This window comes from Falco punctatus (assembly GCF_963210335.1).
Source record: "Falco punctatus genome assembly, chromosome: 9".
Classification (NCBI taxonomy): Eukaryota; Metazoa; Chordata; class Aves; order Falconiformes; family Falconidae; genus Falco; species Falco punctatus.
Window position 1 is genome coordinate 15,844,183 of NC_137589.1, and position 24,618 is coordinate 15,868,800.

The 24,618-nt window shown below is 38.3% G+C and overlaps 1 protein-coding gene across 7 annotated transcripts in view; it reads right to left on the reverse strand.

The window, feature by feature from the left end:
* Nucleotides 1–24,618, reverse strand: part of ANK3 (ankyrin 3) — a 381,110-nt gene that overhangs the window by 206,564 nt on the left and 149,928 nt on the right. The window contains exon 1 of one of the 7 annotated variants that reach the window (XM_080402713.1): nucleotides 1,160–17,369. The exons of the other annotated variants lie outside the window; for them this stretch is intronic. Within the exon in view, the coding sequence (XP_080258839.1) occupies nucleotides 1,160–1,273 (114 nt within the window). The 5' untranslated portion in view covers nucleotides 1,274–17,369. Of the gene's footprint in view, nucleotides 1–1,159; nucleotides 17,370–24,618 lie in introns of those variants that run through there. 7 annotated transcript variants of the gene reach the window in all.

Below are 24,618 nucleotides of genomic sequence, written 5' to 3' on the forward strand. Positions count from 1 at the left end.
TTCATTATGTATAGTACTGCTATGGCAGAGGGGAAAAAAAAAAAAAAAGAAAAGGGCAGGGAAATGCTGACTCTCACCCAACCAAAAGATGCACATATGTTAGAGGAAATCTACATGTCATTTAGGAAGCACATGCACCACTTCTCTGAGCATATGAAGATTATCCGGTCCCCCCTTAGGGGGATTTCACAAAGGCACGCAGAAATACTACATACCCAGGTTTCCATTAAGACAACTGGCTTCTTGATATGTTCTTGAAAAATTATAATAAAATACAGCCAAAGACAAGAAATCATGGCAGGGCCTTATTTCTATGGAGCGGAGTACAAGGTGTCATTTTTAAGGACATATCCACAGAGCTGCCAAAGTGGCTGGCCTCTTTATCTGTCATTATGCCACAAACCATAACTATTTTGCTTTATACCTTAGAGAGAAACAGCAAGACTGGAATCACACAGAGGCTCCTGAACTGAACAATGAGCAATGCAGTGCCTGCTGAATTTTTCAAATCCTAGTTTGCTGGAGGGTTTTCTGCAGCTAAGACAAATCTACAGCAAAGAAAATCCAGGCTCTGCAATCTCAGTCACATATTTCCCTAACAAAAGAAAGTTGCTAAAAACAGATTGTTAAAGCCCAATTCTGTAAAACAGTTCACCCTTAGGAAAAAAGAGAAACACTGATACACCTTATTTCTGTAACATAATCCCAAAAATGGATGTTTCAGAAGCCAAACATGTGACACAGTCCCAACACAAAGAAAAAAAAATCTGCCTCCACACACATCCCTTTTAAGTACATGTATGTAAGGCTAAACTATTATGCTGTAAACCTATGAGAAAGCTCAGCATTTAACCTCACATCATGGTTACTAACTATTTTCAACTCAGAAACAGTTTGCATATCACAGTAACACAAGTGATTTATCTGGGAAATGAATGCACACCTTCTGTATCATCACTGCAATCAACTAATATCCAATTAAATATTCAATTGCTTTGCAAACCCCACAGCCATGGTTATCAATGCTATTTCACAATGTTAACAAATTACTCTGACAGCTACCAAGTTACACGCAAGAACAAGCTTTGATACTTCAACTGCAAGGTAAGAAAATTAAAACAAAAGAATCCCTGTCAGAATTTGGCACAGATCTAGATACCTTTTTCTTGCGATCCCGGGATCTTTTCCTGTGTTTTCTTTTTTTCTCAGTTTCTTCGTCAGCATTAATTTCTAAATCCCTGTTTTTCTTTAACTGTGATGCTGCATGAGCCATAATGCATTAAAAATCCTTTACAACAATGCTCCCTTGTAAAAGGTGATTTCCTCGGGCACCTTTAGCCAGCCCTTACAGCAAATGTTCCAGTGATTGGAAGGAAATCTGTGACCAGAGCCAGGAACACATTCAGGATTCAGAGATCTCACAGAAGCTTGCAGCCACTACAAAAATACATAGTTGCAGATTTCTTCCTATACCTTTCTGTACCTGAACCTTTATAAAACAGTGCAGCCATCGTAATGCATTTAACGTAATGAAAAAGACAGCTGGGACAGAGAAAGCTGTATTATGGCTGTATCCCCTGCCACCAGCTGGAAGTGTCTAAGTGACTCCACTGAAGGGGGAATGCTGAATAGGAGCGCTTTCTATTAAAAAAAATTCCAGAACAATAACATATGCTGTAATGTATTTTCTTCACTAATCCTAAAGCATGTTTTTAAAACCTATTAAAAAATGCAGTGTTAATGATGTACATTTCTCAGCTAGTTTTGTATGGTAAGCTATTTAACCTATTATGAAATGGAGCAGCTCCTACTTTAGGTTAACTGCTGATGGTGACAAAAAAATAAAATAAAAATTTCTTTTTACCATGGAGACCCTGACTGCATTATGTAGAAAACAATGCATGCATTGCCATATCTTAACAGTGTGTCCTTTATACCCATTTTTCAATTCCAATACATTTTGTGAGAGAGGATTACAGAAAGCCCTGTTGTCTTTTTTCCTTTTTTTTTTTTTTTTTAAACATACTTATTACAACACATCATACAGAAAGAAAGATGCAATCACACTACTGTGTGAAACAGGCGTTTAATTCATGGGAGATTTCCTGGCGTCGTCTTTACGTGGTCAGAAAGGAAAATCAGCACTATTTCCATGTAGTTGGAAATGTACTTTTAGGCTTTTATGTCAAGGCTTGCTTCAATCATCTTACTATTTCTGCCACCTGAGTCCTCAATGACTGCAGCTTTTGAATATTCATTATGGGAGGTAAAATAGCAACAGTATTAAGGCCTGCAGGAGGATCTTTTACTAAGATGAACACAGAACAAGCATCTAGTAAATAAGGAACCATATTTTTTCCTACACAAATATAACAATCAGCAGCTTGCCTCGAGACTGCTGTTTTTAACCTTTCCCAGTATTCCTAGTAGTGTACCTCACAGTAATGAAGATGAGCATTTTAAGGCAGTCTGATTACTTGCAGGTCAGAACCAAAAGTCTCCACAAGTGAAACTGATGTATTTTACTTCATACTAGCATTTCTTTCCGGAAGAAAAAAACCAGAATTTGCTGTAAAAATAAAGTTAAATTTAAATTTGAAGTGCAATTAGCCAAATATTATTGAATCTTCAGTGTGTAACATAAAATCCAGAAAGGTTTCACAGGGTTGTATATATTCTTCCCCTGAACTTGAGTGAAGTTTTCTCAATCCAGGTTGTTGAGGTGCAGTAAGTGACATGTATCCATTGCTTTAGTTTTCACATAACATGGCTAAAAGTAAACCAACATTTTAAATCTCCAAAACAAACTACCTTGAACACACTCTGTGTTGTCCAAAAGGCAGCTACATAGTGTACTGTTTGTCTACTGTTCACAGGCTAATAAACTAGGTTTTAAAAGTTGTTTATTTTGGAATGACTTAAGAAATGCGCAAGGATGGAAACCACAGTTACGTGACCTTAGGGATCTTTCTTCCTGATGCAGTAAAATCACAGGTTCCTGTCTGTATTCAAAACTCCCCGTACCTACACACCACCATGTACCTCTCCCTAATCCTCCCTCCTCCACATCTGAAAGACTTCTGAAGACTCATATAATGCTGCCTTTGGAAAGTTGTGGAAAGAGGAATGTTGCACTTGGGCAATGCCTGGGTTTGAACCAGTAGTAGTAAATTCCTGCTTCTTCATCTACTATGGAAGCTTGAATAAACATATTTCTATTTTTAAAGATGCAAAGAGTATCCTCTGAAGGATGCTCAAAGCACGCTTTCAACTGTAAGGCACAACTGCAAGCAGTCAAAGGCCACATTCAGGCAGGTATTTGGATTTTGGCCCAGCTGCTCAGTGAAGCACAGAGCAGCAGTGAGAAGACTCTTGTACCACGGGAGCCCTACTGGAGAGGAGAACTGGGCAAAGCTGCTGACTTAGGGGGCTGGAGAAGCTATCTCAGGGAGGCTGGTGGAGTTTCAGCGGGAAATGGAAGACCACCCTGTGCCTATTTAAAAAAAGAAAAAAAAGGAGTTAAAAAAAAAAAAGGCAAAACACTCTCTAGCTCACAAGCTGCCTGCATGACCTTGGCAGTTATTCACTCTGAAGCTCAGTTCTTCCTCTGTAAAATAAAGTTGACATTCGTTCCCCTGTCTGACAGAACGCTGTTATTAGCAGGGAAGTGCTTAGAAAGTACAACAGGACCAGAAATGAAAATGGATTCAACAAAATTCAGTAGAGTTGGATCCCTCTTATTCCCAGCACATTTCCATCTGGATTTGGAAAACTCATGAGATTTTGCCTTAGGAAACCAACTTCTTATTCAAGCCAAAATGAAGTGAATGCTGCTGTCATTCACTGCTTGCTGGCTAATCCTGTGACATTCATAAACTTTTTTACCCATACTAGCCTGTAATTTATGCCTAAATAACCTTATTAAATGGAAATACAAATAACGTATTATAAAGTGTTATATGTTAAAAATACTTCAAGCAGACTTTTTTAAATGTAGGCACAGAGAATAATGTGCACATATGCAGCTTAAAAGCCCTAACGGCACCTTATACACAGGCTATATTCTATGCAGGTAGAAATCAACCCGAGCTTTTATTAATGAGAATAATTCTAACAAATGAGGATAGTAAGTGGCCTCACCTAATCCCTTGAGATATGCATAAATGCAAGGATTTTACAAGACAGATAAAGACTGTTTCATCCCAAGTATCTTTGCAGCTAATTAACCAACTGGACCAAGCACGTAGATTTTATTTTTGTTAAATGTGGATTACAATCCCTGCTTGAACTGCAGAGTCCAAACTTCTCCTGAATTAGATTTCAGGAAGAAAAAACTACTTTTCAAGCCAGGATTTTGAGAAATTATATCTTAGCTAGCAAAGTTACAGTCAAACAAAATAATAACAAAAAAAGATCCTTTATATTTTGTGCAATACTAGGGAGATTCTGTGTTGTTTGCAGGCTGGAACAGTCTCAAACAGAAAAGAGATTACAGAAAAGGTGTAAAAGATTCAGATCCCTGTGGAAGAGAGACTGTACATGTATAACTTCTGCTTTTGGGGAAATGGTGAACTGGCATCATTCACTGGAAGGTGATAAGGCACTACCAGACAAAAGTTGGATGAAGCGTGAAGGTTTTCATGCCAGATATGTCATAACTCACTTCAAGGGAATTAGGTACCGGAATACTTCATTAAGTGCTTCTTTTCAGACTTCAGTAAAATAATTAAGCTATTTGATTTCACCCTTAATTACAAAGTTAATGAAATGCCAATGAGTGTTTCAGCAGAATCCATAGGGTCTTGATAAAGGATGATAAACTGTATCTTAGTTGAACAATGGGAAATTTACACTTTCTGTTAGCGCAAGGATAATGTCTACTTAGCTTCATCTGCTCACAAAGTCACAATGGCTGGGAAGTGATTTTATCAACTTGAAAGTGTGGTGTTTGGTTCAATTTAAGCCGCTAGTCCCACTGTTAAAACCAGATTCAAGAGAGACTGCAAAAGAGCACTAGCATACAACATTGAGGCAGATCTTGAAAAAACACAAGGGGGGGGGGGGGGGGAAGTGTTTGCAATCTAATTATTCTAATTATTTGAGTTAATTTTTCAATTAGTCAGCAGTTTATGGAGCAAAGATAGTACCATCACTTTTACATTTACTTTAAATAATTATGCAGCACAAGAAAAAAAAAAAAAGATGAGAATCATGAAAATACTGGTTTACCAATATGCCATAAAATAGGTCTATGAAAATCTAAGCTCTTTTAGGGATGATAGAACACCATAGAAACATTCAATATTTACACTATTTAGATCACTATGGATCAAAAAAGGTTTATAATCACACACAGGGCTAGAAGGTCACTATGACAGCTCTTACTGGTAAACAAAGTATGCTTACATTTTCCAAAAGATGAAAAGAAGCGTTATAGGTAGAATAGAAAGAGCAGAGAGCAAAGGAAAAGAAAACAAATTAAGAAAAGTACAGCCAATTCTTGTTAACTCAGAAATTAAGAATTTAAGACTAATTTATCTGATACAGAACAAATGATAAAAGGGGGAAGGGGATCTTTCTGCTGCTGTAGCCCTGCTCTGGATTTTTTTGTTAAGAAAAGCAGTGGAAGCGAGAAGAAAAAGAGAAGAAAGAAGACATAATAGAAATAAGGGCAATATCACATAATAGAAATAAGGGCAATATCAATTTACCAACTCATGAAAGTAACACTTTGGGAGAAGACTAAGAGAAGAAATAAAAATTCTGGTTTTTTTAAAAAATGCTGTATGTGAAACTTAGTTAACTCAAAAGAACACTTTAAAGGAGTCTCATAAGATTTGTCTGCCCATGCCAGACTAGCAGGCCTTGTGTCTCAAAACCAAATGAAAACACAAATGAGACAAGATTAAAAGTTTATTTAGCATCTAATTTTACTTTTTTCTCTTTCTCACAAATCTGATATCAAGGCAGGATGGACCTATCTCCAAACACTCAGAAAATCAAGGTCACTAAGTAGTAAATGAATGGAAAATAAGAAAAATTATGGATTGCTTTGCCCTTCTGTTATCTTGCATTAGGTTTCCCCCACCACCTGCATCTTCTAGCAGAATTCTGCTTTGGCAATAATGATCCCAGAGAAACTCTGAGGAAACATGACGCTGTCAGAAAGGGATGCATGTGCTACACAAAGAGAGGGAAATATCTAAATTGCGTTTTATAGACTATTTTTATAGTGCTTAGCCCTTAATTTCTTCTCAACAGTATAAGATTTGGAGTTTTATTGAATTACATTTTATTTCTTATTTGACTTCTTTAGGGCATAACAGCTTAAAAAAAGCTTTGGAAATGACACAAATTCAGGGATGCAGTGATAATGGCCAGATATTTGAAGCCGAGGATATTTGTACTGTCCTACCAAGAAGCTTACTGCTTCTTAAATGACCCTGCTGCCCACATTGGAAATTAAAGTAGAAATGGTAACAATTGTAAATGTAAAAAACCCAGAAACAACCAAAAAAACACCACCACAACAAAAAACAAGCCTACAAGCCACCCCCAAAAAACCTCAAAACACCCAAAAACACCCAACACACAAAATAGTCATGGAATATGCTTTTTTAAGCACTCTCCAGACACATCATCTGCCTTCTGAGCTCAAACAAGCTCAAAGCAGCATATTCACTCTCGCAGAATCAAGTGCAAAATTGCTATTCCTCTATGGAGGGATGACACAATTTGGCTTAACTGATGAAGTTACACCTCCTGCAGTCCAGCACACTCCTGATACAAGGATGGCTGACATGTCTGTGAATTTGTCACAAACTCCCAGTTTGAGATATGACGTTTAAAGAAAGCAACTACTGATTTTGGTTCACCTTTAAGACTTAGATTGTAGATCGGGACAGTTCAAAAGCTGACTCAAGGCTCACTCAACCTATGGCCTCAGGGGTGGAGAAGATGGGACAATAAATATGCAGCTGTCCCAGGTCACCACGAAGGCATAGTAAATCTGCCTGCAAACAAACTGGGAGAGGGAAACAACACGCTCACACCCCAGCAGAGGAGAAAGTGTGACTATAGAAGACTGCAGAGTACCCAAAACCTGGAGATTATCATCCCTGACTTCAAAAACAAGATAATCCTTGGTTTTGAGACCTACACAGACAAAGGGAGCTGAAAGTGACAATTTAATGTTAACTGTTCTGCAAAGATAGTGTAAAGAATTTCATCTCTGACTCATAACAAATGAAGAAAAAGATACTGGTGCATCTTATTTATAGAGGTACACTAATTGGAAGATAAATTTTGAGTGGGTTTGTAGCTGGAATTGCTGAGGAGCACAGAAAATTTATCCGATGCAAGGAACACAGTAAGAATAAGATATGTCTTGTCTAAATTGTTGCTGAACAAATACACAAAAAAATTTCTTCCTATTTTTCCTCCACCAAGAAGAATAGTGCTAAAACCCTATGTTTACTGGGAACCACCGTAATTAATATAAAGCTGCACTTTTAGAAAAGTTTTTTCTACTTTTTCCCCCCTGTAATTCAAACAACAGACTACAACCAGGGCTGAAATTCATATACAGAGTATCGCTTTCTTAGGTATGCTGACAAAGATCATTCTGTGAAATGGTAATAAATTCATTTCAAACATATTAACAGGTGGAAGTTATATCTGGGACTGACACTAGATCACAATTAGTGATGTATTTTTTAATCCTTGTTTGGAACTACTCAATAATGTTCTGAAACCATAAATTCAGTATATTAACATTCCCCAGATTCCCAGTTCCACAGTTACTCTCTACCTAGTCCACCATGTTCTCCTAGTTTTGTTACTGCAAGCCCCAGTACAATGGGGGACCAGGAGGTCTGTGGGACAGTGCTACATGACACCAAACAGAGTTTTGATCTGGGAATTGTTAGATTCCTCTGCAAATTACACCAACACAGCCAGGAAAAGCTTCCTGTCGTATAGGATTAAGTGCAAAAGTAGGCTTTGTACCAGTTTTACACTCCCACACCCATAACTTGAAGAGTCTGTGATATCATGGGAGGATTGATCCCTTTCTGGTGAGCTTCAAAAAAGAAATGCAAAAAACATTCATCAGGATTTTATGGTTCAGCTACAAACTTCACCCTGAGTGGACAATTAATCACTGCTGCATCTGTTAATTTCTGCTTCAACACATAAAAGCAATAGCCAATTCACTAAGACATCCAGTGAACACTGAGCCCATGAAGGGATTTCCTTCAACATAATGAAAGCAGATATCAAGGAGGTCCTTGTGTGGCTTTCAGAAGCACCTCTGCCAGGTCATCCAGTCCCCAAACAGACACAAAAGGAGTCATTCCCTGCTCATCTCAGACGGAAAATGCCCTGTCCCAGAGTGGTTTATAAATAACCCAAAACAGCAGCAGGAAATGTCTTTGGGGTATTTCAAGTTACTCAGCATTAAGTCCCAGCCTGCTGTCCCTTTTTTGGAGCAGTAGCAGGTTGTAATAATGAAAACTATGTAAAAAGCCACACCACTGCAGAAATGCAATGCATGCAAAGGTGTCATGAAGTGAATCTGCTTGAGCAAATGAAGCTGCCAAACAAAAAGTGGGATGGGACCAACAATCACAAATACATCCAACACCTTTGTCTGCAATCAGTAGATCATTTTCCAGTGCCCCTTAGTTAGTGTCCTTTGATTTTTGCTAGGTTTCAGCCAAAAATATATACTTCAGGCTAAAAGAAATTTTGCCTAAGTGAGGTTCTACATAAATCATTGCAAAAACTGTGTTCAGGGCTAGTAAGCCCCTTTGCCTTAGGAAGATACTGTGACAATGAAAATATTATTTTACCTTTCCTACCATGGCACAAAAATAAAACTTTGGACAAAGGCAGTGCTTCATCGCCTTGTGAAACAGGTTACTTCCCCCACCCACCCCTGACAGTAGGGAGCTGTACCAAGTAACCCAGTGCCCATATATTTTCCTGTTGCCAAGTTCTGCACATCAAGAGTAGCTTCCTTGTTGTTTTCTTTTGAAATAAAAATTGCTGAATAAGTGTCACAAATGCCCCATTTGCAAAGGTCACAATAAAGTCTTTCTTTGAAATCTGCAGCATTTCCCAGTTGCCCTGAGACTTTCAACTGTGTAATTTTTTTTTTAATTTCTGCGGTGCAAAAATACAGAAAGTACAAGAAAGGAAGGAAAGTTTCCTTGACTTGTTTTGTATTGTAGGTATTTTTAATTTCTCTGGACTCCTTTCATACTCAAAAAATGTACTACTAACACGAAATATTCCTAAAACAAGGAAAACAGGTTATGTGTGAGCCAAAGAAAGCTCCTTCCTTGTTCACTGCCACAACTGCATGCTGGACCCAGGCTCCCTCAACAAGTACTGAGGACATACTTAATAACTCTGGATTTAATTGCAGGCTTCCTATTTTAGCAAAACTAAGTGCAGAATTTTGAGTGAAGACTCTAGTTCCTTCCAATATACACACAGTTTATTGAGTTTTAAGGAAATGTTTTAAATGAAAATACAACAGAAAAAAATTCCCAATCCACTCCAGCATAAGAAACTCATTTAATTAGACTCCTTAATTATTCATTATTCCTTTTCCTATGTTCAAATGACCATTTTTGTCTCATTCCCAAAGGATCCTCTCCATAATTAAGTCAGGGAATCATTAAAATCTCAACATGCTGCCTGAATAAGATTTCAGCGCTCTAAGTGTTCTGCACGCTCTATGCAGCAGTGACTTGACTTTTATAGGAAAAAAACGTAAAAAGCAGAATCATTAACAATCAATAAAAAAAGGCAGGAGGTTATCAAATGCATATTTTTCAGGTGAAATTCTTCTCATTTTCCTGTAAGAAAATTCATATACCAGTTATAAAATCTACAACTTTATGCTTAAAACAATGGCAGGTGAAAATTCTAGGTTTTCTGAAAATAACAACAAATATCAAAAATCACTCAGGGTCATTTTAGAAAGAGGGATTTGCATTTGAGTGGGTGGGTGGTGGTGGTGAAGTAGTTCAGCTATTAGAATCTCAGTGCTAAAATCCTGCTGGAACAAACACTTGGAGCAAGAAAGATAACTACCAGAGACTGTTCAAAAGCAAAAAAAAAAAAATAATTCACTGCCTCTACAAAAGTGCAGGACTGTTGTTCATGCATAAATTTCACATAAAGCTATTAAGATCCACAGGAGACCAAGTTCTTTCTTGGCCTGGCAAGAGCAAGCTAGCATATGAAAAAAAACACTCACCTGTATAATAATCATAATTATCACAGAATAGGTGCATTGATGTTGTGCCTGAAAACCCAGGTAATATTACTGCCCTATTCAGAACAACATAGTAAGAGGCAGTTCCTGCCCCGATCTGTTTGTAAGCTACGTACACAGCATACAGGGGGTGAGGAGGAATATATTACTCCTCTTTTAGAGAAGAGTAACTGTGAATTTGAGATAATGAGGTTGGAGGGGGATTTTTTTGTTTCTATTGTATGGCAAATGGAACATAAGTTAACGGAAGGCAAATATCATACTAGGAGTGTAAAACAGAAGTAACGGCCTTGAAGACATAGGAAAGATATGTCTCTCCTACACAGCTTTGCTTGGGTCTCAGCTGGAACACTCTGTCCTATTTCAGGCACTAAATTTCTAGGAAAAAGTTGTAAGCTGGAGATGTGAATAATTTACTGCTTTAACTCTGAAATCACTCTTCACAAAACAATGCTGAATGCTTCTCTGAATCTGTGGTTAGTAATAAATAGCTTTAGACATGCATATTCACACACACACTTAGCAAAGACAAGTATCAGCCAGCACTGCAATCTTGTTCATTTGCCTGCCTCCTCCTGCCCTGCTTTTTCTTTTTCCCCCAAAACAGGCAAACCCATATGAGTGGATGCAAACCTGCATAAGACTAAATGTGCTTTTTAAAATATTTTTTTCCCTGTTCTTGTGTTTTCCTTTATTTTTAAGTAGGTTGCAGAGGGACTGAGAAGGAGGAAGGTTGCATGGAAGCTCTATTCAGAGATAAATGCATTGTTCCTCTTCTCAAGATACCATAAATTCTACCTGAAATATTAGATGAAGCTAAACTTTAAATAATCAATACTACACAGAGCAGAAGATAAGAAAACACACAAGAATTGTCATTCTAGAAAAGAAGTGGAATAGTTTAAAGTGTAGTAAAACAGGTACGTAACAACAAGGCAAACTCCATGCAGTTCATGTTAGGACACTCGAACTACATAGGCTTAAGATAAAATTCCAGCCACTATAGTTTTTTAGGGTAGGGAGTTGAGACCTCCTGGAAAATAGGCAAGATACCAAGACTGTTGAAAGACAATCTTGGTACTAAACTTGAAAGAACAGGGTGGGGAAAGAAAAATTGAAACAACGGGAGATTGTACACTGGTCCAGTTAACTTCCAGTCCTAGAAAACTCCTCCATCAAAGAATTTGTCATCACCTGGAAGTTAGTCAATGAACTGCAATCAAACTGGATTTGTCAAGAGGAAAATGTATAAAATTAATTTAATTTTGTTTCTTGAACGGGTGACAGGTGTTAAGGACAAGATAAAAGCCATGCTTGTACTTGCCATTCTCATAAGCAAGGTAAGAGACATACGTTAATGAAAAGATTGTTAGATTAATCCAAGAGGGATCCAGTAACTGATCTCAGGAACGAGATATTAACATTCATTGTCAAAATAGATGGATGCTTTGCAAGACCCCTGGCTTTGCTGCTCTCCAGTGTTTTCATTAATGACTCGGGCAATAGAAAAGAAAGTTTGTTGCCAATGCAGACAACAGGAAACTACAAGAAGCTTACGCATGTCAAAGACAGACATTTTAGATAAAAATAAGTAAAACTAGAGGAAAGGTTTTGGGGAAAAACCCAACCAGAACAAACCAGATGAATTTTAGTGAGAATGATAAGGAGGAAAAACAATAAACACATTTGCAGAGGCTAGGGAACAAGACTGCTCTTCAGCAGGGTCTGGAGGGTATAAAACATTGCAGGTTTGACATGGGGCAAAAGACAAACAGCACAGTAGGGTGTAGAAGTATAGCCTGCCCAATAAAAGAAATCTTTCTCTTCTGTTTAGCATTTGCAAAGCTGCAGGTATACTGTGACTGACTTCTGCTGTTCTGCTTCCAGTGATATGAATATCTGGAAAACAAGAGCAATCAGATGTCTGTAAAATGCATCGTCATTTAGCCTGAACAAAAGACTAATGGATCAAAGCCTGCCAAAATGCAGAAGGAAATAGTCTGTTCTCCACCATTACTATGGATAGTAATAGGATTAAAATGTTTAAATCAAAGCAGCACAGATTTAGGTAAGATACTATGAAAATTTTTAACAATAAGAATAATGAAGCTTTGCAAATGAATGCAAGAGAAACTCGGCAACTTCATCACTGACCTTTAGGAAAGACATATAAGATCCATACCACTACAGAGGCTCATGAAAGTCAGCAGGACACTACAAAAGTAAAAACACACGTGTGGATCGATCGGTGCTTTGCAGAAGGTGAGTGTTGGACACTATCAAAATGGTTCATTTAATATGCCCAGAGTTGAAAAATAGATAATACAACCTGTACTTAAAAAGAAAACAAAACCAAACCCAAAACAACACACAAAAGCAGCCCTGAATCTGTCTTGTGGGTTAGATAGCCCCCCAAACAGCTCTTTGGAACAAGACATCCCCTGTGTCCTAGATGAACATGTGATCTACCTGATACAACTTATTAAGTAGATGAGCATTAGAAGACTGGTGTGTATCTAAAACACAAAACCACCAACTATATTATCAAATGTATAAATGTTCGAAGAAACCAAAAACTCCCGTCTCCTTGCCCACTTGCCAGATTAGAAAGCTGAAGGAACTGCATACTAGGTATTTACAAGGCTAGTTATCTGGCTATTTGCAGACAAAATATTGGCAATATACAATTCTAACTATGACCACAATGGAAACTTTACAGCTTTTCCCTTCTAAAATATATATTCGGATCCAGTTGGAAATAGTTAATGTCTGTGACACTCATAACTATCCTATGATTGCCATACCAAGAGGGTCAGACATCCTAGCTCCCAAAAGTCTGTTCTTAATTCAACCTTACTGTGACAGCACAAAACTATTTTATTGATTTCAGTCTTGTTTGATTTAATAAGGTTGGACAGTTAGAAATACATTTTCAGTTGCTAATATAAAAATCTAAGACCATTAGCATGCTTCACATTATCAGAAGCATTTGCTGCAGACACCAGAGCTCCAAATGAAGATCCAAATCATAATAGTGACATGGCTTAATTATTCTGGTGAGTTTGAAAGTCTTAAAAATGTGCATCTAAAATAGAATAAAAAATAAAATCTATAGTTAGTTAATGGGTTTAAAAAAGAAAAAGAAGTAAACGTAATAAACTATGTAGAAATATACAATATGCTGAGAAGTCTGCTTTAAATTACAGGCACATTACAGAACTCTACTCCCAAGAAAATGGTAGGAGCCCATTACTTGTCCACTGAGCTAGAAAATACAGAAAAGACTTGTAAAGTGTTGCAAGTCCCTGGACTTCAGGAGAGTTCATTTTGGCCTCCTCAAAGACCTACTTGGAAGAATTCCATGGGTTAGGGCTCTGGAAGGTAGGAGGGTTCAAGAGAGCTGGCAAATATTCAAGCATCACTTCCTCCAAGCTCAAGACAGGTGCATCCCCATGAGTAAGAAATCAAGCAAAGGGGGCAGAAGGCCTGCATGGATGAGCAAGGAGCTTCTCTGGCAAACCTCAAACAGAAGGAGGTTTACAGAATGTGGAAAAAGGGACAGACTACTTGGGAGGAATATAGGGATGTTGTCAGAACACGCAGGGAGGCGATAACGAAGAGTAAGGTCCGTTTGCAATTAAATTTGGCAAGGGATGTCAAAGACAACAAGAAGGGCTTCTTCAAGTCCATCAGCGGTACAAGGATGACTAGGGAAATGGTGGGTCTGCTGCTGTACAAGGTCGGTGCCTTGGTGAGGAAGGGTGCAGAGAAGGCAGAGTTGAGCGCCTTCTTCAATTCAGCCCTTACTGCCAAGGCCAGCCCTTCAGTTTCCCAGACCCTGGAGGCAAGAAAACCCTGGGCCTGTTTAGCCTGGAGAAGAGAAGACTGAAAGGGGATCTTATCAGTGTCTACAAGTATCTTAAGGGTGAGTGTCAAGAGGATGAGGCCAGGCTTTTTTCAGTGGTGCCCAGCAACAGGACGGGGCGACAGGCACAAACTGCAGCACAGGAAATTCCAAGTGAATATGACGAAAGACTTTCTTACTCTGAGGATGACAGAGCACTGGAACAGGCTGACCAGAGGGGCTGTGGAGTCTCCTTCTCTGGAGATATTAAAAATCTGTCTGGATGTGATTCTGTGCAACTTGCTGTAGGTGAACCTGCTTTAGCAGGTGGTTGGGCTAGATGATCTCCAGAGGTCCCTTCCAACCCTGACCATTCTGTGATCTTGTAAAGAAAATCCTTCATTGCCAGGATAATGGCTAAGATGATCTAATAGGCTTTTCCCATCTCTTATCACCACATTTTAATTACTTCTGTGAGTAGAAGTCTATGGGGTTCATCTGTCAGAGGAGGGGAAGAGCATCTTTGGTCACAGGCTTGCCAAGCTGGTGAAGAAGGCTTTGAACTAAAGTTCTGGGGGAAGGGAACCTCAATCCATCTCACTCCTACCAGTCTGATGCCAGTGCCAGTAAGAGATGTCTAGATGACCTTTAAGGTCCCTTCCAACCCAAATCATTCCATGATTCTGTGAAGTCCTAGGCACCATATTTTTCTTACACAGCAAGATGTTCTGTTATACTGCACACACAAAATTGCAATTTTATATGGACTCTTTATAAAGACTGCAACATTTTTGGTGTTAAATGGCAAAAGTACCGCATAAAATTACAGATGTTTAGAGATAGTGTTTAATAATGTGTCTCTTCTAAATATATATTTACATAACTTATAAAAGCAGAGGGGGGAAAATCAAAGTTTAATTTGTAGGCTTAAAGCTGATTTCTAGAGTTATAGTATATATTCTGAAGGGTATTCACAGGCTGCATGAAGACAGGCTAACCAACATGCAAGTTATAGAGGCCACAATCCAGTACAAATGCAGTTTGAGTAGCTGTGTAGCTTGGCAGAGGCTATGGATGCAGTGATAAAGAGAAACAAGTTTTGGACTGCATCACAAGAACTTTGTGCTTGTGAACACTAAATGAACAATTTACATACTATTCAGAAAAAAAAAAAACAACCACTAATCAGAATCAGCTAGTTCACATAGGCTTCCAGTGTGTAGGCTGAATAATTGTCTCATCATGATAATAGCCTTTATGATAACCATGATCTCACCATTGCACTCAAAGATCCAAAATGCTGCTGGTACTCTTACACCCACAACAAGGCACACTCAGTCTTTGTATCTGATGAAAATCCTACTCTGCAGCTTCAACCTTTGGCTGTTAATGTAGACACAGGGTGTAATCTTATTATTTTTCATGCCTTTGCTTTTAAACCACAAAACCTATAGATTTTCTTTGCAGACAGAAAAGCACAGATTGAAACTCCTTTTGTTATGAAGACACCTCCCATTACACTATTAATTCAAAACATATAAAAGAGTTATCAGCAGTAATAAAAACTAACAGTGTGCACCTCATAAATAAATAAAAATTGAGATACAATTTTATTTTCTGTAGGTCATTTTTTTCCAGCTACTTCCTACTTCACAAAAGCAGCAGGTTACAATGTATTCTGCACTGGGACTAGGGCATAAAGCATGCCTTTTGCACCACTTACCTCCCCCTCCTCTTACTAGAGAGGCTTGCAGCCATCTATTTTAAGTGTAGTTATATTGTTTTCTCTGGTTTAACAAAGCAGTGAAAATTAACACCAGCCATAGGTCTGGGTAAGTGTGTAAACTCAGGCAAAAAAGAAGCAAGCATTCACCAGTGTTCCATCAACAACATCCAAGGCAAAATCTAAGGTACAAAACCCAAAAGCAGATGACAGTTTTCCGTTCCTGATGGGTAGGCAGGAAAAGCTCGCATGCTGCAGTGTATCCACACTACATACTGACACGTGGCCTCTCTTTGTCTCTTCTAAAATGGGGCAGAAACTACTGTCTCCATGATAAATGTATCACAAACAGCATAACCACATAACTGAAGCATGTCTCTCTGTCTTAGTAAGATGCTTATGTATTTAGTGGCATAGCGACTGGGTTCACACGCTAGGACAGGGCAAGGGAGAGAGAAGCACTTGAATCTGCCACAACTTAAAACCATGGGACAAGATTTTTCATTAGTATGAACCGGTGTCAGGGAAGGCTGTGGACTACTGCCAGCTGGATTTCTACCCTCCAGCCTCTTCCAGCCTCATTCCCACCTGCTTCAAGCACTGGATACTCAGTGTCACTCTCCAAAACTTTACAAAAGCGTGTCTTGTCTTTTTAGGTTTTACAACATGTGAAGTTTCAGAAGGCACAGTCTTATGGCACAAGAGAATAGGTGGTACGGCATCAGCGTGCACCAGTTGCTGGAAGGCTGCTGGAGCCAGCTCTGGGTCAGCCCAACTTCCCTGACAAACGCTGGCTACTGCTGACTGTCTACAAAAAAAGAAAAGCTCTCTGGCAGTTTGCTGCTTTGCTGGCTGGAGTGTGGGCAGGCCTGCCAATATATGAAAGAGGTAAAGAGAATCCACCCTGAAGGACACACTTCTATCCTTTAAAAACAATTAAATCATTACTATCTGAATTACCTATTCAGTTCAAAGTGTGTGTTAATTCATTCCATGTATATTACAGGAACACTGTCCAAAATCCCATATGATTTTTTCAAATTTAAACAAGTTGCTCCCTGAAAAGCAGAACTGATCAGATGTGATTTTCCTTATCGCATTTGGATCATATGTCTCCACATTACTCCTTCCACAACAACTTTAGGTCCCCACCATTTCTTTCAGGCTGTTGCCACAGCCACCCTGCTGGTCCCTTCCGGGCCTCCCCTGGTCGCCGGATTGCCCATCCCAAGCACTCCCACAGTTTCTTTCCCACATCACATAACCATTATAGCATCCAGTCCTCTTCCACATTCCCTATGGCTCTCAAAATGCCTTTTACAATTCCGTAACCCTCATTTCCTTGGGAAACTAGAGTTAAAAATAAACATACACACAAACTGAAAAGCAGAGGCATCATGGAAAACCATAGATGTTTTGTTAAAACAATAGAAAGTTTTTCTCTGTACTTCAATACTTCACCACCACCTAAGCACAATGACAGCAACATTAGGGACAGTTTGGGGAATAATGGTTCTCTGCCCTTTTTTTTTTTTTTTTTTTTTTTTTTTTAACATTAACTAGCCTAGTAATATGTAAAAAGGAAGAAAATTTTCAATTTCTTGCTTGGGTAACCTTCAGGACATCTAGAAAAAAACACAGTGAGTCAGGCTGCAGCCCTCAATGTTCTCTATTTAGCAGATTTTTTGAAATATCTTTATTCTCTCAGTGGAGCAACTGCTATTTTCTATTTTACAAGCCCCAAGTGCAGAAGTGACTTACACGATGCTAAAACTGGAAAGGCCCAGAAGGAATTTTGAAGCCTAAACCTATGGAGATTCAGAATAATGCAACCCCTCTTGTACAGGAAAAATCCCGTTTATCAGTATGGCAAATACTATCAGATCATATGAAGAACCTGATAAAAAAAATCCACCTACAAAAGGCACTCTTTCCATGTTCTACTGCTCTCCAAATGGAAGTTGTGGAAACACAGATGATCGCTGCATTTAAGTACATCAGCAAAAAAATGCACTTAAGTCAAATGAACAGAGGTTTTATCAATCTGAACTAGCAAGACATCTCTCCCTGACCCAGAAGAAAAAAGTAAGGATAGATTTCCCCTTTACTTCTTGTGACATTTTGACATGTCAAAAACATTTTAAGAAGTTCCAATTACAATTTGTATTTAAAAACCAAACATGTACAAGAGACCCCATTGTGCAAAGGTGTCTTATAGGAATACCTAAATAATCTTTAAAGCTGCACAGTGGGATATTTAATTAATAGGGTTTTTTTAAGTTCCAAGTACAAATCAAAGATGCTCTTCACCTTTGCTATCAAGTGTTATCAAGTCTGCTAAAGAAATCATGAAACTAATAGACCTAGAAGTGGTAAGTAGTCACGGCAAAATTATTGAACATACCTCTTTTTAAAACATTGGATGAGGACACAACTTACTACCCCAGCAGTCTGATCCAGGAATATAAACTTAGAATCCTCTAGAACTTTCATTCCCAAAGTAGTAGAATACTGTTACTTCTCTCATATCTGTTAGCATTTAGAATAATTTATCATGAAAAAAAAATTCTCTTAAAGCCATGTTTTTCTGGACAGTTTTTGACAATCCTATGCAAAAATCTTGTGAGTAAAAGAATCGCAGTTTTGGAGAACTATTTAGAAATTTGGACAGTTACCAGTATCAACATCACAGAGGAAAAAGATTTGGCTAAACGAGACTCTCACTCACAACGGATGGTTTTACGAGTAGCAAATTTTGAGGCTTGTGCTCTCTTTGTGCAAATTCTAGACCTTTAAATCAAGGGAGAGCAAGAACTAGCTGGCTAGGGCTTTCCTTTCCAAGAAAGCAAATAAAAGCCACGTTCAAAACGGTTTAAATTCCATCTACATGCCTGTACCTAGAGTGTCCAGTCCTTTAGAAAGGCCTGGCCAAGAGGCAACACTACGTCCAGGGACTTTAAACAGGATTTTGCCCCCTGAAAATTACCTTTGGTCCATTTCTACCTAACTTTGGGAACAATATAAGCTACATTAAAGGCAAGCAGAGTCTGGGTTTGAGGCTGGGGGGTTGGAGTTTTTGTGTGTGGGGTTTTTTTTAAATTTTATTTTATTTGTTGGTTTGGGGTTTTTTTGTTTGTTTTGTTTGGGTTTGGTTTTTTTGTTTGTTTGTTTTGTTTTTGTTTTTGTTTTTAACCAGGGAATATTCTACAAAACCAGGGTTGGAAAAGCAGTAAACCAGAAAAGACGACCTGGGTATACATGCTGCCACCTGGCAGCTCTCAGATTAGGACTAGAGGTAAAGATAAACTTCTCTAGCATTCCATGAGAGTTTTTCAGGAAAAACTGAGGACTGTCATGGGCATAAGAAACCAGGTACTTCTTTTATATTGTCCATTTTTCTAGAAGTGATTGTAACCTCTAGTCCTTCCCATGGAAAAGAAGCCTAATGTTGATGCAGCGCTTTGACTTAGGGGTCTGGCAACCATTTTCAGGGCCTATGACTACGAAGATTTGCATGAATTGGTATCTGTTGAATCCGAAGTGATAAATGCAACTATAAAGCAATTAAGTAAGCAAGTAGGTCTGGAAGCAGCAATTGGTTTTGGAACCACAGATACTTTCTGCATTCACAACTATACAGTAGTAAGATCCACAATTTAACTGTATGTTGCACATGCAGTACTTCCTTTTAATCGTATAAAACCACCACTGATTCATTCCCTGTTCATCTTCTCCATATCAGGCATGAATTTATTCATCTTTATCATATTCCTCTTTATTCACTCCTCTCCAAGCTGTACAGACCTACTCTCTTTAATTTCCCCTTATATAAGAAGTGGTTCTCGTGCCATTCTTTTCATCTGTTCTCATTCTACATTCTTTTGTTGAGTTGATACAGGCTGATGGGGCAACAGAAGCTCTTCTCAATGCAAGAACATGGCAAATTAATAAAGGAATACAACTGTTTTGTTTTCTCTTCTGTTCCAAATTATTCCCAGTGTTATTTACCTTTTTGATCATACTACTGGACTGTGAGCAGACACATTAAGGAGGTACCTGCATGTTCTAAACTGTGTACTAAACCGAGAAGTAAAGAAATCTAAAATGTCAAGGCTCTTGCTTTGTTGAAATATTGAAATGTACAAGATGAAGGAAGACATCCATTAATCTTGCCCAGTTCCCCCTCCAGTAAGGAAGAATTGTATGTTTACATTTCAACTGCTTTATACAGTTCTGATTTAAATGACTGATTCTCATTTTCCCCAAAAAAACGCAACGTAATTTCCAGTCGTAATGCTTTTATATATGGATTTCCAGTGGAAATCTTTATATACTTTTATGCACAAAGGATACAATTCTTATCTCACTGTAAGGATGTTCTCAGAAATGCCAACCAAGTCAAGGAACAAGTCATCTACAAATAGCGTTACAGACAAAAGGCTGAGCAACAGACAAATGAATGCTTATTTCAGGAGAAGAGTGAGTTGGAGTTTTTGGAAATGAAATAACAGAAGCTAGTAACATCTTGGCAGAGGCATGAACAACAAGATACTTACTGATCCAGGGGTTTGGCAGCATCCCAATAAGGGGCTGGAACTTGCTTTTATTGTTAAAACCATCAGTTAAACACAACCCAGCTAAAAAGTCACCTTAAACCTTGAAAGGCTTTCCCCAATGGTCTGCTGAAATGTGTGGCAGGGCCCAACATGTCGAAAGAGCAAGGGTTAAGCATTTCAAAAGGTAAAGCAGGAAACTTTGGCCTCTATTCTACAAACAATCTCCTTGCTTTGCAATAATTTGATTTCTGGATGACTGAGCACAAAATCATTCTGAGTTCCTTCCAGAGACTTATGGTAAGTGGCTGCAGTTTTATGTTAATGACATTCTTCATTCTTGACCAGCTATTTTCTTAAGGTTTGAGCTCTGTCTTTTCACAACTGCAAAAAACAAAGCTAACCGATGCCAATACCATTAAAAAACCCAAACCACCACATGAAAACAAGAGGGCTGAAATGAATTCCTGGAAAAGCAGCACAGCATAACTGGGTAGGACCTGTTTTGTTTAAGTTCATCTAAATCTTTATCATCATACGATACAAACCTAAACTAAATAGTGTTTTGGCTGGCTTTTAGTCTTTACAACAATAACTGTTTTTTGTTGTTACAGTTCTATGCAGTCACCCCTCTTGATTTGACTGTACTTATGTCTCTATCTGATGACTGCTGAGCTTATACCTTAGGTCGTCTCTCAAGTACAAAAAAATAAGTAATTCCTTGCAATTACACTCAAATCTCTCTGAACTTAGGTACCTCCCTTCTGCCTTCTCCACTATGAACACTTTCCATAAGCCTAACTCTAGCCTTCAAGGATCACAAGACACAGCAAACATCAGCTCCGTATTCAGAATTAATAAATCCAACTTAGAATTTATTCATTGCATCAAAGCAAGAAATAAAGTTTTTGTCATCACTGGGATTTCAAACTCCTTTCATAAAAGAGTAGTAAGAAGCGCATAAAAAAAAAATACCTCTTGCTCAAATTTCAGGGCAATATTTTGAGTTGGAGATTTCTTTTATTATTATTAAAACAAACTCACCCAACCTGGACTAGAAAGAGAAATTATGTCATGTTTTACTGATATTTTAAATCTTTCTCAAGGAAGTTCTGAATAACCTAAAGCCCCATTCCTTATCTTCTCTTTGGGAGGCAATAACGTTATAGCACAAGTGCAGACCCAAGCAGCAGAAATATCGATAAAGGCAGATAGCCTAGTGACTACACTTATCCCATACGAATATGATAATGAAAGAGTCTGACTTGACCCCATCCTCTGGAGTATTTGACTTTTCAGGTCGCTTGTTTGTCACGGTGATGAAACTATTGCTCCTAGGATCAAAAAGTGAACACTGGGGGGTCTCAAAATAAAAAAGTGAGATAAAATTCTGCCAAAGGACAAATCCTCAATTTTTGAAGGATATACCAAATGCTCATGTAAAGCTGTTGTAAGAGTAGAGATTAGATTTCAATAACCACTCAAAACCTGGCCCTAAGCAGAACATTTCTTTCCCTTTTGGATCACACTGTTTTTAGGACATGCTGTTCACATTGGCAACTGCACAGGGGTTGTGTCATACCTGGCACAGGCAAATAGTCAAGGCCATGCAAGAAGGAAGAGGAGGTGGCAAAGAGAGTCAAGCATGTTAGAATGTGCCCTATGGGCATGCTCATTGAAGAGCTACATTAACAAAATATTTCCAGTTGGTACTATGGATTAACCAAAAATTAAGAAATTCAGTGTCATTTATGAGTGAATCTGATAAAAAACCCAAAACAATTTTCACCATACAATATTCAAAAAGATGCAATAAGAATATAGTAAAATTACATATCATACCAACTACCTTCTATCAATACAGATTTCAAGATACCTGTGATGAAAAGTGACTTTTCACTTTCATCGTTCACATTATTATGACATCTGGCTGGAATAGGTAGAGTTAAGTGTCTGTGGTTATTTTCATTAAAGACCATTTTATGCTTCCATCGCTCAAAAAACTGATTTTACTTTAAAACTAGATTTGGCAGGCAAACGCTGTAGCCAAATACATGGGTTAATATATTTGTCAAAGTGGAAAACATCTAACAAAAAAAAAAAGAAAATAGAAAAAAGCTCACAACAACATCTGATATTAAACCTATCCAAAAAGCTTACATTTAATCCAGCTATCACCTATTCAGAGAGATACAAAATCGTATTTATTAGTCGTTTTTACTGTTACACTTGCACATTATCCACCAGCAACCCATTGTTTTTCTTTAAAACAATAAACATCCACGCAGGTACAGAAATCTTCTTCTTGTAATAGTATGGGTAACCATCATACCATTTGAACACCACATCCACAGGCTTTGGAATCACTAGGACACTTCACCTCCCCAGATCTGCAACTCCAGCCCAAAACTTGTGCCAACATGTGGCCATTGAATCACCTGTGCAGCACAGCATCCCGTTGCTTCATGTAGCTGTAAGAAAGGGTGTGGAAAGACCTTCTCTACAGCATGTATAGCCCTGTCTAATCCATATAAATCCTCCTCTTGTTGCAGGGGACAACTGCAAACTCAGCTGCTTGGAGGAACTGAGATACATGGCAAGTTGTTAAGAGGGAGGTAATGTCTGTGCAGCATCCTAGAAAGGAACACTCGCAGATCTCTGTGTAAGCAATACTCAATGGGACATGCTGCTTTAGGGCAACTTAATTTGACAGCTCAGCAATGAAGCTGTCAGCCAGGGAGCTGAGAGCAGGGACCAACAATGCCCACTCCCATGCTTCTCCCACAACCAGAGACAGCTGGAAAAGGTTAACTCCATTCATGAATAAGACAGGATTTCTTTTCTCCATTTCCACATTAGGCAGAAATCAATGCCACTTAGACCCAGTGGAGGCCCAGAATGGGACAGAGGTGCTTACCAGTCTGGGAGCACTTGTACTTGCACCTTTAATTATTCAGGAATTCTCTATATCACCATTTCTGGTATCATGGGACTAATTTCCCACCTGCAAACAGGTGCAAATATCTGTCCTCATGATCCTGAAGATCAAAGAGTTGCAGACTGTGAAGAAAAGAATTTGGTGCATTCCTTCTAATGGTGACCAAGCATAATCATCAGCTAGTGACACATGCATGGATCTGTCAGGAGAGCTGTACTAAATATCAGTAGTTTAGTGTGATTACTCACAGCAGCTAAAGAAATGGATGGGGTGCAACTGTGACACCAATGACAAAATGTTGATCGACTTCATTATGGTCAGAAGTCATGAGAAAGCCATAATTAGCTGAAGAAGGCACTGGAATAGAAGTTTAGAAGGATGGGAGAAAACAGAGGGGTTTACATCCATCCATCCCAGAACAATGGTTTCTGGGAAATTAAGCCGTAAGCACATGGAATGATAAATAGTGTTTCCCTGACAAGCAGAAGCTGCAGTCAACAGAAATTACCAAAGTTGTTCCCTATGAAATCTTTCATACCCATCTTGATCTCAGGGATTTTTAGAAATATTCTGAAAGTTAATATTTTAATGAACATTAAAAGAAATCAAGTAAAAAATTAGATTGTCAACATAAATATTTAATCAGTAAAGTTCTGATACACGTGGTGTTTAAAAGAAGAAAAAGTGGAACTAGACAGTAACTATCCAAAATCCCACCAGGTGCCTGAAGTTTAGTTCTTAATAGTAAGCTTTCCTTCCAAAGGTAGAGAATAGAAATCCATCTCAGGGATGCACGGTGCCTTTTGAAATTATGTAAAATATTTAACTGCATGACAAGCATTAATAAGTTACCCAGATAAATTCTAGCATACCTACTTTCAAAATGTATTATTTAACCTAGCTGAACCCACAATCTTTTTTTTGTTGAATTGCCAGCAAATTGAAACGAGGTTTAAAAAACTTAATTATTGCACAGCGTAAGGTACAGACAGAGACATGTTTTTGGTGCACTACCATCTTGTGGACTATCTAGGAAAAGCAATAAATGGAGTTTTACATATACATATGGATATGTAAACCAATTCACATTCTGAGTATAGATATACACTAATCTGTGAAAAGAGCCCTAAAACTTCATTTGGGTGCATATTACATAGAACTAGGAATGGTTTATTGGTTTCTTATGACTAGGAAAATTGTATTGAACCTCTTTTTGCTCAGCACTTAGCACCAACACATGATGTCACCAGCCTTTCCTGGGAGAAAGCTCTC